The sequence below is a fragment of the Rhamphochromis sp. 'chilingali' genome, assembly GCF_963969265.1.
Source record: "Rhamphochromis sp. 'chilingali' genome assembly, chromosome: 20".
In the NCBI taxonomy this organism is placed as follows: Eukaryota; Metazoa; Chordata; class Actinopteri; order Cichliformes; family Cichlidae; genus Rhamphochromis; species Rhamphochromis sp. 'chilingali'.
In genome coordinates this window covers 27,437,355-27,455,397 of record NC_137947.1, presented here as the reverse complement: position 1 = coordinate 27,455,397, position 18,043 = coordinate 27,437,355, and the positions used below count along the sequence as shown (strand labels likewise).

Here is an 18,043-nt window from a genome sequence, read left to right as displayed (position 1 = left end):
AATTGTACCTGTCACTTTCCATAAATAGATCAGCAAGCCTCTTTTTATTGCATTTAAAAAGCTGACTGAAGTGTGCTTCATCTGTCTGCCATCTTTTGTCTGACTCGCAATGTAACTGGTTTGGGCATCCAGTACATATATTTCATTAGCCTTGATGGTGAACTCATGATACTGAGCCAGGTTCATTAGCCATCAGTCCTTTCTGCCTTCCCAGATGCTTATCGGACATCAGCACAAATCTTTGCAAAAGTATCCTTAACCTTGACGGTCTCCTTACCGTGAACAGGTAATGGATACACAGGCAGGTGAATGCACTGCAAGTCAGTTCATATTGGTTTCACACACGCACAGGAAAACACACACCTCAGAGTCTTTTAATGTGGCAGACAAAGGAGATGCCAATCGATTACTGGCAAGGCCAGACATAAGAAAAGCACTAGTCAGGAAATAATGCCTCCCCGCACACCCTGGTCGGCTGCTCACCGGGTGAGCTAAACGCTGATCGAGGCGTGAATACCTTGTGATTAGAAAGCCCTGATGACATAGGAAATGTTCAGAGACATTCTGCTGGCAGTTAGCAGCTCGTAGGCCAGGAGGTTCATTTATCACAGACTCTTACCAGGGTCTCTGTCAGTATTCTCAGGGCCTGCAATAAAACTTGATGTTATGGAGCCAAGTCTGATGTGCCAGATTGGCACAGCATAGATTTTTAAGTCTGCCAACACAGATACGGACACAGGCACCAGAGTAAAAACACTGGCTGTAATGTTTGTTCCGGCTGTGAGCTGGAGAGAGAAACCCAGCAGGTAGTAAAGTCTCAATCTCTGTTGGGGGAGCATCAGATTTTTAATATAAGGATTTCACCTCTTTATTTAATTCTTATGCTTGAACTTTGAGGGGAGTTGTAGGAAGTGGATCAGTCAGAGATCTCAGGAGGAAGGTAAGCAAGAAGAAAATTTCTTTATAGAAAAATAATTACACAAAATTTCTGTTTTGTTTCATATGTATTCACAGTATTTTATAATTACACATGCTTGTCAGTCTTTGCTGTGTCTTTTCAAAAGATTTGAGTGTGACTATGATAATATGCTTTGACTAGTTTGTCATATGTTGCAATTTAAATCTTTTCATGACAACATAAGTGTATATATTGTAACGGGAACATAAGGACAACACTGTCAAAACAGAACTGAGAATAAAACATATCTCATGGTTTGAATAGCCTAAAAATAGAATGACAAAGCTTACATATTTTTGTTATTGAAAACCTAATCTTCACCTTTTTGTCTTGTGCAGTACTTTAACATGTTTCTAGATTATCCCATTGTTCATATCGTGTTCTTTGAGCTATACATAATACACACCTGTCAGAGTGTGGAGACTGAATTGCATTTAACTTTGACATCTAAAGTCTTCCTCTGTCTTTTTATATCCCTGAGCACTCTCTTTCCCTCACTTCACTGCACCTTCAGCAGAAGAGCAGCTTCATCATTACAAAATTGCTACTGTTATGACCCAGGGTCATTATTTGCGGTACGGTGTTGTTATTGTTTGTATTTGTATTCAGTGTTGCTTGTTTCCAGGTGGAGGCCACCCATTGGTGGAGGAAGGAAAGAGGCCAGCTACAAAAGGGGTTGGACTGGGTCGGCGAGCAGACTTCCTGGTTTCCCGTGAGCTGTGTGTCTGGGGACCGTCGTGGTGTGTGACTGCACGGGGCTGCAATATTAATGCTGAAAAAGGGGTTGTACCTGGGCTTGGTAGCTGTAGGGGTGGGAAGCCGTTTTCTTTTATTCCCCTCTTTTCTCCTGTTTCGGGTAGGGAGACAGGTTAGAGAATTGTATTTTGTTTTGGGATCGTGGGAGGTAAGTTAGCTCTGTTTTTCTTTCTAGTGTGTTTTGTTTGTTGTTTTGGCATCGCCCACCCTGAAGCTCGCTACCTGTTCAGTAAATAAATTAACCAATTCTCGTCATTCTGCCGTGGTGTGATTTTTTTTTTGTCGTTATTATGTATCGGGTTTATCTTTTTGTTGTGTTGCACCCCGGCTTCGGGCCGGTGTGTAACATAAATGGGGGCTCGTCCGTTTGAGGGATTTCGGGGTCGTTTGTGTGTAGTGGGGTTCGTGTGGGTGTGTGGGGTTTTTTTTGTGTTTTGGGGGGTTGTTTGTGTGGGTGGCCGCGGATGGAGTTTGATGTGGATGAGTTTGCCGAGGCGCCTTCCTTGCAGCAGTTGAGTCGGTGTCGGAGGGAGGATTTGCTGCTTATTGCGGGCCGTTTTGATGTGCGAGCGCCGGCGGGGGTGAAAAAGGATGATTTGCGACAGCTTGTCACGGTGGCTTTGAGCGAGCGGGGTTTGCTGTCGAGCGTGCCGCTTGTTGGTGGGACGGGCGGGGCGGCTATGGAGCCGTTGGCTCCGTTGTCTGTTCCTCCTGTGGCCGCCCCCTCTGTGGCTCCTCCTGCTCCGGTGGTGGGGTCGTCGGCGGAGGAGCTCCAGTTGTTGCTCCGCATTAAGGAGGTGGAGTTGAGTAGTCACCGGTTGGAGGTAGAAGCGATGCATTTGAGGGTGAGGGCGTTGGAGTTGGAGCGCGGACCTCCACCGCGTGCCCCTGACTCTACGCCGCCCACGCCTGCGCCCTCTGTGCTCCCTGCGCCGCCGGCGCCTGGTCCCGCCCCGGCTCTCCGTCAGGATTTTGATGTTGGGAGGCACATTAAATTGGTGCCGCCCTTTTGTGAATCAGAGGTGGAGTCGTTTTTTCCTGCTTTTGAGCGTGTGGCTGCCGCGTTAAAGTGGCCGGAGGAGGTCTGGGTTTTGCTGTTGCAGTGTCGGCTGGTGGGTAGGGCTCAGGAGGTGTGGGCTAGCCTGTCAGCATCTGAGAGCTTAGATTATGGTGTGGTTAAGGCTGCCGTATTGCGTGCTTTTGAGTTGGTGCCTGAAGCGTACCGTCAGAAGTTTCGGCAGTGTGTGAGGGGGGGGGATCAGACTTATGTGGAGTTTGCGCGCGAGAAGGGTTTGCTCTTTGATCGGTGGTGCCAGGCTAGTGAGGTTAAGGAGTTTGCACAGTTGAAGGAGTTGATGTTATTGGAGGATTTCAAGGGGTGTCTGCCGGAGCGGGTGGTTGTTTATTTGAACGAGCAGAAGGTCGTTTCCCTCGCGAAAGCGGCGGTTCTGGCAGATGAGTTTGCTTTGACGCACAAGAGGGGTTTTTCCCCTCCGTTACGTCGGGGTTCTAGAGTTTTGCCGGAGGTGGGGGGGCGTTCTCCCCCGCTCTCGCGGCGTAGCCCTACGGTGGCCGCTGGGGACCGCCGATGTTTTTTTTGTCATGAGCTCGGTCATCTCGTTGCTTCTTGTCCCGTGCTGAGGGCGAGGGAGGGGGCGCGGGCCGACATTTCGGGGGGGGCCGTGCAGTGTTGCTCCGCGGTAACCCGCCCTAGCTTAATGCCGGTTGGCGTCGTTCCGCGGGGGATAGATGAGGTGTTTCGACCGTTTGTTTCGACGGGGTTTTTATCGTTGTCTGGTGATGCGGGGGACCGGGTTCCGATCACCATCTTGAGGGATACAGGGGCGAAGCATTCGGTGGCGCGGCATGGAGTCGTGCCTTTCTCTCAGCAGTCGTACTGTGGTTCTGATTTGCTGGTGTGGGGTATCAAGGTGAGTCTTTTATGCATGCCTCTCCATACGGTTACTTTGACCTCGTCCTTCGTATCGGGCGCTGTGCGGGTGGGGGTTCGAGATCAGCTGCCAATTGAAGGCATTGATCTTGTTTTGGGAAATGACTTGGCCGGGGGAAAAGTGTTTCCGGCTATGCCGGAAGTTATTGAGTGTCCTACTTCGGATCGGTTATGCCAATTCCCGTCGGAGCTGGGTGACCCCACAGTTTATCCGGCATGTGTGGTTACTCGTGCTCAAGCTCGTCGCTTGGGTGGTGAGGTGGACATATCCGAAATGTTTCCGGACGGCTCTGAGCCGCATGATAGTTCTGTTCCGGGGGTAGATGGTGGGACGGCGAAGGTTTTTAGTATGGTGTCGGAGAAGGAGGCAGCAGGTATCCGCAGGTTTGTGTGTGGTCAACTCCGTGACGAGGCAGACCTGAGCACGCTGACCTTGGGAATTTTAAAAAAGAGATATCAGACACACAACAAATGTGACTCATTAAGGCCAGAAGTAAAAACTTTCATGAAACAGGTGGTGCAAGAGGAACTGATGAAAATGCAGGATAATGATGAAAGTGAAAGTGACTCAGAGACTAAGAAGCTCCAGAACAAAAGGAAAAGAGAAAATGGAAATGACGAGGTCATGCACTCAAAAAAATGAAACGTTGACTTTAATTAAAATTATTTTGTCAACAGGTTCCACGAAATTGAATTATGTTAGTTTAAAGCAAAAATCTTTAGTTCATCTAATTTAAAAAAACTACTTAAGATTAACAAGACATATTTAAGACTAACTAAATCAAGTTATGTTGTATGAACAAAGATGATATATTTTCAGGTTAGATAGTTTAGATTAGTTACTTCAACACATTTCTTATTTGTGGCAGTAAAATGTTAAATTTAAGTTAGATTAATTCAAATATTATATTTTCAGCCACCTTGTGCTTTATTAATTAGTTTTACATAAATCTATTTTGTCAACAGGTTCCACACAAATGAATTAAGTACATCCAACTTATTTTTTAAAATTTCTTTTATTGCCAACACATTCAGTGAGCATTTGTGTAAACCCAGTCCAAAATAAAACACAACAGCTCATTAGGGTTAGTAATTAACAGTATGTAGACAGATGCAACATCAAGACTTTAAATTAAATGTCTGTATCTACCAGAAATAGAAGAGAGAAAAAAAAACGCATTGAAGATCACATAACACATTGATAAGATGACACTTGAGTTATGCACATGTGATGCTAGTAAGGTCTGTGAGTGTTTTTTTCTTTTAGTGTCTAAAATGGATAGCAAAGTTGCTATTTGCAATGATTGCTTAGGGTCAGTCCAGTAACACAATGCCAATGAAGTGCTTTCCTTTAACAATGCAAAGTGAAGTGTCCACCTCAACAGCCACAATTTAAAAAAAATTTATGTAAGCTTGTCAGCGTTCAGTTTTTTTGCAACAGCACAGCAGTAACCATTTAACACTTGCCACTGTCAACATTTATTTTACTAGTGTTTGGGCAAAAAACTTCAGATGTAAACATTTTAACATGGAAACAATTGTTCGTCTTTAAAAGTCCACAAAATATACATTCATCCTGCATTCCCAACTTGGATGATCTGATATCCTCGTGTTGGTGTTGTTCCCAGACCATCATGAAAATGTTGTCACATTGTTGTGACGTTATTCTTTTGCGCGCCAAGCCATTCGTGCATTTATGAAATTCCAATGTTGCAAGGACAATATCAATTCTGCTTACTGTTTATTAAAGGGTTACGGTTAGGGTTAGGGTCAGTTGATCGGCGGACAGAGGCGGTTTCACGCAGCTTAAGTACAGTTTTTTGTTTTACGCCGGTTTTTCCCGAAGTCGCAAAAGTATGACGTCACAACATTCTGATTGGTCACTTGCAATGTTGATCCTGGAACAACATTTAGTATGATGATCTGGGAACAACACCAACACGAGGATATCAGATCAACCTCCTAACTTACCCTTATTTTTAGTATGTATTGCAATTACCTTTACAATGCACACAATGTAACACAAACTGAATATGAACATATTTCCACCTCATAACAATATGCCTTGAACGCTAATATACACACCACCCTTCAACATTTCTGGTGCAGTATCATCTCTCAATTAAATCCTTTAAATCTCAATACTTTTGATTGTCTCTTACTAGCCCCCCACAACAGTAAAATCTCTCAAATTGTAGTAGTTTACAAACTTTTCAAAATGTTCTAAATTTCTCTTAAATGTAATTTTCCCGTTATCTGTCATTTACAAATTACCATTTTATTCCCATTCAGCCTCTGAAAAACTTCTGTCCATCTGACAGAACATTCATCATCCAAATTAAAGGTTGGCTTATTCATTCAGTGTATTCTTGAGCAACTGTACCTTGGTCAAGAGTATGCTGACATACAGATGAAGGAAGAGCTTCTGAAGTACTTCAAAGAAAGCTTTCAGTCTTGAGGTTAACTGAGATTCAGTGCATATATCCCACCCATTAAGAGTGCACATGCAGAGGCCAGGTCTTCCAGGTCATGCAGGACACACTAGATGGTTATACCCACATCGGCTGGAGGAGTGCTGGCATCAGCTCTTTCGATGGTAAAGATAGCAAGGGTAATTTGTTCCAGCTCCCTCTGAACAGCTGTAGCTTAGACACAAAAACATAGAAAAATGGCATCCAGTTTTAAAAAAAGAAAGAAAAAGGGCCAAAGCTACCCTTTAATGACGTAAACACAATATTAGGAACATGCACCCCAGTGTGCCACTATTTCAGACTACAGATTCAACGATAAATATAAATAGTTTGGGTATACAAGAAGATTTCCCAAAACATTTAAACAGGTTCCATGCAAATTACAACAACAACAACATGCAACAACATTAGTTATTCAAAATTTGGTTTAATACAGATAAAAAACTAAACTAAAATTACCAACCAATTATTCTTTGAAGAGGATGCTTGGGTCTTCATTCAGGTAAAAAGGTAGTGCCCTGAGGACACACTCCCTCCCCTTTTCAATACTTTCCTTCTGTAGAGAGTGGCAGAGATACAGGAAGAGAAAACAGATATACTTTAGGATGACAGAAACTCACATTATACGCAAAATGAATGACATAGCCACTGCACAGATAGACATGTACACAAGACCAACTAATCATCACATGGACATGAATAGTTAACCTGTTGGGCAGGGTTTCCACCACATTATATATGTCCATAATGGAGGTAAAGACAAACTAATACATCATCTTTTTTGCATTCAAAACATAACATAAAAACATTCACTTCTGGTTTAACCTAAATCAAGGGATCAGATTTTACATATGTTTAGGTAATTTAAATTTTCCAACGTTTTGAGTACCAAACTTTGTCTTGCTTAATATAAATGTAAGTGCACTGTGCAGCTACCATACACTAGCTGTTTAAATTTGAAAATGATCTTATTAGCCATAATATTTTGCTACCAACAGAATAACGCACCTGTGTGGCTGGGGCCAAAGTTTGTCTAATTTTCTTCCCTGCAACGCCTCCTTTTTTCTTGAAGACTTTTATGAGCTGGTCAGTGTATTGGTCAAGTTGTGTAAAAAGCCTTGGAACATGTGCAGCAGTAGTAATCCTCACATATTCTGCTTCCACCTGAAAATATGTCAACAAACACAACATACTGTACTGTAAATATACATACTATATGTACACATATACAAACTAAAACTAATGTAGTAAGACCTCATTAAAGCTATAATTTTAACACAAACATTTACACAAAATGCTAATGGAGCCATTACAGCTTTTATTGTTATTTATCAAGTTCCAAAAAATATTGATCACAGCTGATCTGAAAAGAATTTCATGCCTCAGGCCCTTGAACTGCAACCTTTACCATGGTTCAGATGTGGAGAAGAAATAACAGGGGCATGGGATGGGTCACAAAAGAAAACTTAACTTATAAAACAGTTTTGTTTTTAAAAGTATAACAGTTCACATACCACATACAAGCTCAGCAATACCACATACACCACATCAGTATAGGAGGGAGCAGGTAAAGGCAGGATCTGAGATTTATAAAGTAAAACAAGAAATTCATTACTTAATTTCAAGAAGCAAATTATTGTTTGAATTACAACTAAATAAAATACTACTCAGAAGAAAAGCAAGAGATTGACACTGCCATGTGCTAACTTTCTATAGAAGCAATTATCACCAGGTCTGTCGACCTCCATTGTCTGTCCACTCATATGTCTTGAATAATTTTATTAAAAAAATTAAGTGTGTACTTTCACAAACTGTAATTTATAACTACATTGATATGTATAACTCCGCTAGGAAACATGCTGTATTTACAGACCATTTTTACATAATACAGATTACTGATAGAGCAGAACAATGGTGTCACAGTGGCTTTCGCCCTTGACTTTTTGGATTTTAAATGTCACTTTATGCTATCCTTGCTATCCTATTCGATATTTCCGACTCTCGGATTACAGAAAAGGAATCCCAAGAAAGCAAATGGAAAAATAACCCCTTGAAAGAATAACCCCATGAACCCCTGTAGCTAATCCCTTAATAAAACAAAAAACAATAAAAATGTTTCTTACACAGTCCACAAAATAAGCATGTCCAGGACCCAGTAAAACTAATGTAAAACAAGCGCACGCAAACGATATAACATGTCTTGTAAGACAAACGCAAAATATAACCATGCTGGACATATAGATACTACACAACATAGTCAAAGAAAAAAAGTGGTCTTACCTCTCAAAGAAACAGCAGCTTGGCGCCAAAACAGCCTTTTTCAGTTAAATTTGAAGTCTTGCGCATGAGCAGGCACAAGCCGTGAAACCTTCTTGTTCTGCGCGGTTTCATTACAACTGTTTTTGCATTACTGCCACCTTGTGGATATACAAGGTATATCGATCCTAATTGACTTAACTTAAATGTTATGCGATCAAGTAACACATTAGTATTATGTACGTTGAATAATAGACACAATTACGTAGACTTGATTAGAAAAACATATGTTAACTTAACAAAAACATATATTTTAAGTAAAATGAAAATAAATAATTAATATACACTGAACAATCCACCTCATTCATTTTTTTGAGTGAGAGTGAAGATGAATCCTGGGCAAAGAAATCACAAAATAATCATTCAAGCTCATCATCAGAATCTGAGGTTCAAGAGGACAACAAAACAGAAAGTAAGGAAAGCAGCAATGATGAAGAAAATGCCAAATCTCAAGCTGATGGTGAAGAGCCAGAGGTAAAAAAATCACAACAAAAGAGAAATGAAAATCGTCAAATTGACAGTGACGAGTCTTCTGATGAGGAACTCAGTGAGGAAAGCAACTGCAGTGACAGTCCAAAGAAAATGGTGAGAATGAACGTTGAGACAGTAACCAGCAGTAAAGATGAAGGAAGGAGAACACCACTGAGTGATGCAGGAAACGAATCAGATGGAGACTGCAAGTCAGAAACGAGTGACAAAATTAGGAGCGACGAGTCTTCTGACAGTGAAAAAGAAGATACAAAAGTGGAAGAGAAAACCAGTGACCCAGACTCAGTTTCATCACTACCTTCTTTGGAAGATGAAAAAGAAAATAAGACTGATAAAACAAATGATAAAAAGATGAAGAAGAGTGTGAAGAAAGATGAGAGCACCAGAAAACCAAAGTCTGATGACAAATCGGTGGCGAGGCTTGAACGTTATATTGCCCTCTGCGGCGTGAGGAGAAATTACAAGAAGCTGCTGGAGGACTGCCGCTCCCAGGTGGCTGTTCTGAAGAAGGAGCTTGAAGAGCTTGGTGTACATGGTCAGCCAACTATTCAGAAATGGAAAAAGGTCAGAATGAAGAGAGAGCAAGCTCAAGAACTGGCTGCTCTTGATGTCAACAACATCATTACCACACAAGGTCGACCTACACGCAGGGGTGCCTCAGCAAGTCAGAAACAACAGGACTGTCCGTCCTCTGAATATCAGCGCACTCTAAACTCGGAATCAGACAGTGATCAGGAAAACAATACCCACAGAGGTCGCAGGAAAATGTCCGAATGGGCCAACCTGCAGGGGATCATCAGTGATGACACAGACAGTGACTGATGAGTCTGGTTTCCCCCTAGGAAGTGTTCGATTTGTTTGTTTGTTTTAATGTTTTTGATACTAGGTCTAGCATCTCTCTAATGAGATGCTTGATTTTAGGTGGGGGGGTGTTATGACCCAGGGTCATTATTTGCGGTACGGTGTTGTTATTGTTTGTATTTGTATTCAGTGTTGCTTGTTTCCAGGTGGAGGCCACCCATTGGTGGAGGAAGGAAAGAGGCCAGCTACAAAAGGGGTTGGACTGGGTCGGCGAGCAGACTTCCTGGTTTCCCGTGAGCTGTGTGTCTGGGGACCGTCGTGGTGTGTGACTGCACGGGGCTGCAATATTAATGCTGAAAAAGGGGTTGTACCTGGGCTTGGTAGCTGTAGGGGTGGGAAGCCGTTTTCTTTTATTCCCCTCTTTTCTCCTGTTTCGGGTAGGGAGACAGGTTAGAGAATTGTATTTTGTTTTGGGATCGTGGGAGGTAAGTTAGCTCTGTTTTTCTTTCTAGTGTGTTTTGTTTGTTGTTTTGGCATCGCCCACCCTGAAGCTCGCTACCTGTTCAGTAAATAAATTAACCAACTCTCGTCATTCTGCCGTGGTGTGATTTTTTTTGTCGTTATTATGTATCGGGTTTATCTTTTTGTTGTGTTGCACCCCGGCTTCGGGCCGGTGTGTAACACTACGCTAAATGTTCTACCTCAGAAATAAGAGCAAAGAACACCTATAAAGTCTTAACTTTGTTATATTTAATATGTCAATGTCAAAAGAAGTCCATTCAGTACATATATCCAAAAGTTTGTAACATAAAGAAAAAATCTCTTAGCCAGAGCCCTTTTTCCATTGCATAAGGATGAAATACTGCATTAAATAGAAAAATGAAGTAAATCATTTTAAATGAGTCATGCTCTTAACAAACTTAAATAATGCCACAGACGTAAGACCATAGAAGTTAATGAGCTCCTTAAAAGGACAATAAACCCAGAGCTCAAAACGTATTTCACTGACTGCCCTCCAACCCATCACAGCAGTGATACTGAGCACTAACACACAAAAAATCAAGGCACCATACTTTATTTTCCTGTAGCTCTGAATTACAGCTACCCACAAAATACACACAGACACACACAGATACATATGTTGGGCTAGTGACCAAACCCATATTTACTCATATAGGAATTATTGTAATTTAGTCACATTTTTTGTCTTGAGAACAAAAAAACAATTCTATGTTATAGCTGATCCAGGATGCTACTGTGAGAGTACGAACTGGGACTAGAAAGAGGCAGTATTTCTTTGATATTACCTTCCCTTCATTGGCTTCCTGCTGAATTCAGAATTTTATTTAAAATCTTTCTCATTGAATACAAAATCGTCACTAATCAGGCCCTGTCATAGCTTAAAAATAGCACCTTATTATCTTGACAGAGGAAGTAAAATAATTAAAGTAAAATTTTATTTATATTGCATCTTTCAAGACCGAGATCACAAAGTGCTTCACAACAAAATATCAGAACATTAACAAAGAAAATAGTTTGTAGTTGCTTCTTGTAAGACCACAGCTCTCAAGCTTACAGGAAGAGAGTTTCAGAGTTGGGGGTCCACTGTGGAAAAAGCTCTGTCTCCTATACTTTTCAGCCTCATTTGATGTACATCAAGTAGGCCCTGATCACAAGACCTCAGGGATCTGCTGGGGATATATGGCTGTAAAAGTCCGCTGACATAATCTGGTGCTAGTCCATGAAGAGCTCTAAAAGTCAGACCCAGAATCTCTGTTTTCAATGGGGAGCCAGTGCAGCTGGACCAGCAATGGTGTGACATGAGAGTACTTTAAAGAAGCCTCGCTGCAGCATTGCAAATGACCTGCAGACGTTCCAGGAAGTTGTTTCTTAGAACAATAAATTACAGTAATTCAAATGTGATCAAAAGTGACCCCAAGGTTCCTGATAGATGATTTAGCAAATGTTGCAAGGGAACCAAGAGCTTTCATTACCCCGGGCACAAATCTGCCAGAGGCACAAACAAGGACTTGTGTTCTTTTCTTCATGAAATTGGAGAAAGTTATCAGTCATCCAACTTTTAATGAATTCTAAGCACATATTCAGGAAATGCAGTTCAAAATTATCTTGAGGCTTAACCTCCTAAGACCCGAACTCTTTCATGGCATGCATTTTTAATTTCTCTTTGATATTTGGGACCTGATGAATGTAAAAGCAAAGAATTACCAGATGTTTGTTCTTTTTTTTTTTTTTTTTTTACCTGATTTTTGTTTCTAAGAAAAATGAGAGCCACATATAAGGATATTAGTTTAACATTTCGATAGGACAGCAGTATATTGTCCTCATAAGTGGATATCAGGCCCTTGTAGGGCAAAATTTAGTATTTTGGTTTAAATAACCCAAAATGTGATGTCCACATATGTGAACGCCAGGTCCTAGGAGGTTAAAAGAGATGACTAAATGTCATCTGCATAGCAGTGATAGCAAATACCCTTAATGGTGGTCAAAATGTGCTGAAAATGGCGTGGATATAATAGAAACTATAAGGGCAGCAATACAGAACCTTGCAGGACATCATGCGTTAGAGAAGAGGATGAGAACTTAGAAACAACCACAAAGAGGCATAGTTCAGGCAGATATGATGCAAACCACTCCAAAGCAGATCCAGATACAACCGCCAAGTACTTCAGCCTATTAAGCAAAATATGATGGTCACCATTATCAAAGAAGTAAGGTCTAACATCAGGAAAACAGAACATTCTCCTTCATTGCTTTGCATAAAAATGTCACTAGACACTCTTAGAAGAGCAGTTTCAGTGGAACGAGCTCTAAGAAAGCCAAAGTGAAATGTGTCAAGCATATTGCAGGCTTACTGCACCTGTGCTTCAAGTTTAGATTTGAGAGACAGACACTTTGGCTGCTCAGGGGCTTCTCAGATACTCTTGGTCATTCTCCTCTTTCAATCCCAGTATGTTTATACACCACGACTGTATTTAATCATTAGTGCCACTGTCACCCAGTACTTGCTCATAACGAGTCCTGTGATTTCTGGGGTTTCTTTCAAATATTGTAGTGATTGTTTGTGTGAATTGGTGCTATATACATAAAATGGAATTGGATTTAATAGTCTAGAAAATTTAAAGTTTTGTTGTAATTTTAACCACAGAGAAACAATTCAGGTTCACATCAATGATTCATACTTGCAACCATACATGTAGCTAATTCTGAATCACCCCTTAACCTAAAATGCTTGTCTTTGGTTAGGGACATTTCTTTTTCAAAACTGATGTGAATTCAGATCAAAGAAAAACACTGCACAGTCACTAAAAACATATCAATTTGAAGATATTCTTTTTTCTTTTTCCTTTTTTGAAGGAATATCTAAGGAGAAAAACAAACTGTCCTTCTCTTGCATTATAAAATTATCAAATTTGATGGACAGATTTGAAATTTGAAAGTGTTTGACCTTGTTTTCCTTCCTGAGAGATAGTTTACAGATACTACTTATCCTACAAGACCACTATTATGCAGCCTCATTTTGCTTCTTGAAATCTTACATTCTTTATTAAGCAAATTTGGTATCTCGATGAAGTTGCCTTGATGTATTGATCTTCTGATGGTGTGGTCACTTTTTGTCTGGCTGATCGGGCAATAGATAGAACCAATCCAGTTTCCATAAAGTGTTTTAAAGTGCTTAGTAAGCAACAGTTGTACATGGACTGCATTTGAATTTCCTTGAACAATCCTCTAATGTGTCATCTTAGAGTTTATTCAATGGAACTTGATTGCTTACTGAAAAAAAAGAGTCCAGAATTTAGAAAAGTTTGCAGAGTTGCTGTTTGCAGCCTATTAAGCATCCAAATATCACTACACTCATTTCCTTTGTTTGAGGCTGCTGTATTGTAGACAAAAAGGCTCCTGGCAGGAGTTTAGTAAGTGCAATGACACACTAAACTAAGCTAGCCATTAACATCAAGTGAGAAGTCACAGATGTTTCTGAATCAGTGTAAAAGAGGTGAAAGGATGCACGCTCCTCCTGTGCAGATCCAGTTGGGATAAAAGCATCCATTAAATGTTTTATGTTGAGACTTTGAGAGTGGAGAAGCTCAGTTAGTCAGTTTGAGGAAAAAAGAAACAAAAGATGTGGTTTCTTATAATTCTGATCTATCCTGGATAATGTTTACATGTGCGTGCAGATACTGAACTTTGTAAGCGTCTTATAACACCATTTCACTAATGTGGCCAGACTTACCTTTTATTGGTAAAACATAAAGCTACTTAATGACACAGCAGGAATTGGGTTTACTCTGCTCTAATAAAATCTAGGGAGTGCTGCAATACTAGCCTACAGTACATTTGACTTTAGATACACAGGTTAAAGGTGACATTAAACACTTTTAATAAGGGCCATTTTATATACCTTCCTCATAACTAAAGAGGGGCACTGACTCTTGTTGGCTCTTGTAATTCTCTCTTAACAGCCACTCAGGGAATGGGCAATGGCATTTTCATTCGTGCTTATCATGTAAAACTCTAATATTAAATCTAATATTCAGTTTCTTCCATACATTCTCGTCAGACATATCATGTTTGGATTACTGTCAATCTCTGTTCATGAAAAAAAAAAAAAAAAACCTCCTTGGGACATCTGCAGAATGCTAAAAAATAAATATTTGCCTGTATTATTGCATATCCTTGTATTTTTTTATATGCTTCATAAGAATTATTGTCATTCCATTTTCTGAACTTCATCTAAGCACTCAACTCACTAAGTTTGATAAGCGGTTGTAAAAACAAACCTACATGAAAGGTCTCTCTCACTCTAAATTCCTTGAAATAAGGCCATGAAAGTGATTTGTTAAAATAGCTATAAACCAGTGAAGTAACATACAGAATTTTCCTTGAGGTCACTCTGACTGTTCTGCTGTGCAGTGCATCCCAGAAATTGCATGGAAAAACCATACAAACACACACACACACACTGGAAACAGTAAACACTGAAATCAATGTTCACAGCAGGGTCAGAATGGACTGCACTAACCCAACTAAAACTATTATCCTCTAATGGGGAAAACCAATATGGACTGGTGTAGCACTTCCATAGCTTGCTCAGAATGGGGCATTAACACACACAGTGAATACTGACTGTCAGCAGGCTAACTCTATTAGCAATGTGGATTCATGCTGGTTATGGAAATAGGATTGACTGCACGATCATAGGGAAAGACTTAGCATGCTAGCATGAGATTTTCAATAGAAGTCAATTGAAGACAAAATGTGCAAGTGTGAAACGCTGAATTGAAATACAGGCTTTTTGTATACTAATATTACTTGTGCTGTTGAGACATAAAGCTGTTGATGTAGTAATATTAGGATTACATTCCTTAGCCCTCAAACTATGAATCATTAAAGTTTAAAGCATGTTAAATCTTATGCAGTGAAATCTTATAATATCTGAAACCATATGAAACAGTTAGAAAAAAAAGAGAAGCTACAGGTCAGTCACAAGAAATACAATTAGATGACAAAATAAACGTGTTCACTGGGTTTCCTTCATTTTGCTGATTAGTCTAAATCGGTCCTCATCTCAGGGATCAAAAAATGAGCAGAGGATGCCTTTCCAGTGTTTTTTTTTTTTAATGAAATATGTGTGAAAGTTCGTGATATTTAATGTACCAATTATAGCATTATGGAAAAAAAATATGTTCGCAGGAAGCCTGACCCATACCAAATTCTGATCACCTATCCTGAAATCCAAGAGCAAGTTTGTGCCAAATGTAATGAAATTCCCTTGAGGCTTTACTGAGGTACCACTTTCACAAGAGTGAGCTGTATTTGAGGTCACATGTACTGACCTTCGACAAACAAAAGCTAATGTGTTTCTCCTTTAGGCACAGTGAAGGTTTGTGCCAAATCTGAAGAAATTCCCCTAAGGCGTTCAAGAGATATTGAGTTTATGAGATGATGATGGAATGACAGAAAGAAAAACATAAAAGTAAAAATTAATAAATACATAATTAAAGATGCATAAGAGAGAAAGAGAGATAATTAAACTTGTGAGGGTAGAAAACCTGAGATGTACTAATATTAGGATTACATTCCTTAGCCCTCAAACTATGAATCATTAAAGTTTAACTTACCATGCTGTCTTCACAAATTCTCACTGTGAAATCATTCAGAAATACTTGAAAAGTTTACAAAAATAGTGCACTATGCTCCTTACTTGCATTATTTTACACCTGCAACAGAAGGAGGGTGTCCATAGATGTGCACTGAATTGCCCTTCAAGCTCAGTTAAACAAAAGGGAATGATGAGCAGTGTCCTGATAGGAATATGTACCTGATCAAACAAGCCTCTAAGTACATCAGACATTTGGTGTACATTCAGAAGTTAACCTTAACATGTACTTTAATATTAAGAATGATAGCTGGACCTTACACTGTCACACTTCAATTTCGGATATTCACCTCCGACAGCAGCCAGTTCCTTTGAAAGTAAGGTGTTTTCAAACATGATCACAGCCTCTCAAATCTCGCCTTGACCTCTTAGATGATTTCAACGTAACTGCATAATACAAAATAGTAAATAATTTATCTCTGGCTTATGTCATTATTCATACATTTTATATTTTAAGACTTTTTTTTAAACTTTCCACTACTGCGTGACTATTGATTCTTTTTTATATTACAAAATGAATAAAACTCAAAACCTAAATGAAAAACATGGCATTGCTCTGTGTCTGACCTATGAGGTGAATACACCTGTGCAGTTTGACTAAACTGAAAACGTCTGAAGCATTTGTCAACTCATTGCATCTAAAATTGAATCTTTCCAATTTTATAAATGTGTTTTTAAGCCCCTGATTTATGTGTGTGTGTTTGTACATAGGTGTGTGGTTTTTTTTAAACAAGCAAAAATGCATGGTTAAACAAAAGTGTATGAAACATACACTAACCTTTTTATTTAAAAAGTGAATTCTTACTTAATTTATAAAGTAATTCATTAGATAACATGCTTTGCATTACTCAGCAATAGTCTGGGATACACGGTCACATAATTTTAAGTTAACAATACTTTTGGACTAAAATTCCACCCATTGGCTTCAATACTTATGTGCTTCCAACCATTCCTAAGAGCACCTTGAAAATGTTTGCTGTCTCAAAACAGTTATGGGTAGAAATGGAGGGTGCAGTCTTACAAGTGTGATTGCTCATCATTTTGTTACCTGATTTAAATCAACCCATTATTTTGGTGCCGGGTTCTTCATTACAAGATTTGTGCTAGCATCTTGTCTTTGTCAATGCTTGCAAGGAGGTGATGTCATCAGTTTTCATACTGAGAATGGATACTTTTGTGGGCAAAACAAAGTTAATGACATTCCGCCATCCTTAAATGCCACTGTCCTTATGATAATTCTGATTTTTGAGGCAGTCCTATCAACACCTTCAGTAATCATATACTTAGGCTCAAGACTGGGTAAAATTACATCCCTATCAGCCTTAAACCACTATTTAGCATGCCAACATGCTAAAGTGAGATAGAAAAGTTGGGAACATCATACCCACTCAGCTTATGCATATTCATACTCATACACAAGGCAGAGAGAACACACTACCAGTATTTAAAAAAATGCAGAAATGCGTCTAACAGTTTTAGCAGTATGCCAAATGAAATATATATTTTATTTATCTACTTTTTTCATCACTACACTGCTCGAGTAATGTTATTTAATGACTTTGACTGCATGCCTCACCTTCAAAGCCACAGCGAAGCTCACACAGAGGTCGTACATAGCTGACTGATAAAAATATAAATATTTATTTATTTGTAGTAATTTTAGTGTTTAAAAAACACTGGATATTGCAGCTTTAATTTACACTGACAAAAAGCAGTGTCATGACACTTGTCATTTTTTCCCCAGTACTTTATATATTTGCCAAGTACATTTCTTAGTATACTGTTTTATCTTCTTTCATTTGACAGATGCTGACAGACAGAGGGTCAGTGTCAGCAAACAAAGTGACAATGAAATGACAGCTGGGTAAGTTGTGAAAGATAACATGGCATCCTTAGGGGAACTTCTAAGGGTGAAGGTCAAATGGGCGTTATTTCTGAGGCGTCAACTGTTCTAATGCATAAATACAGATGAGCAGAGGAACACTGCATAGCTTCTTTAATCACAAACTAAAATTACTCTGTGTAACAATGAGTACAATTGAAAATGAACACTTTTTGTTTATCTAAAACACCATAGCAGAGACAGGTTGGCAGACAAAGAGCACAGAACTGACAGTTGAACA

General features: G+C 39.6%; 1 protein-coding gene and 1 long non-coding RNA gene across 3 annotated transcripts; one reads left to right on the top strand and one right to left on the bottom strand.

The window, feature by feature from the left end:
* Nucleotides 1-3,740: 3,740 nt before the first annotated feature.
* On the top strand, nucleotides 3,741-9,765 carry LOC308388122 (uncharacterized protein). Its single transcript, XM_080868643.1, has 2 exons — nucleotides 3,741-4,295; nucleotides 8,770-9,765. The coding sequence occupies exons 1-2, from the start codon at nucleotides 3,799-3,801 to the stop codon at nucleotides 9,761-9,763; spliced, it is 1,491 nt and encodes a 496-aa protein (XP_080724769.1). The 5' UTR covers nucleotides 3,741-3,798; the 3' UTR covers nucleotides 9,764-9,765.
* LOC308388123 lies at nucleotides 5,594-8,755 on the bottom strand. Of its 2 annotated transcripts, none has more exons than XR_013970056.1 (5): nucleotides 8,417-8,755; nucleotides 7,651-7,716; nucleotides 7,145-7,300; nucleotides 6,600-6,692; nucleotides 5,594-6,310 (listed from the first exon to the last, which is right to left on the bottom strand). It is a non-coding gene; the product is annotated as an uncharacterized lncRNA (long non-coding RNA). The 2 variants fall into 2 exon arrangements; XR_013970057.1 differs by lacking the exon at nucleotides 8,417-8,755 and adding an exon at nucleotides 8,260-8,396.
* Nucleotides 9,766-18,043: the final 8,278 nt, after the last annotated feature.

Coding starts and splice junctions, on each gene's coding strand:
- LOC308388122 (XM_080868643.1), top strand. CDS start 3,799: ATGCCGGAAGTTATTGAGTGTCCTACTTCGGATCGGTTATGCCAATTC. Junction 4,296..8,769: donor GGAAATGACGAGGTCATGCA/CTCAAAAAAATG, acceptor CATTTTTTTGAG/TGAGAGTGAAGATGAATCCT.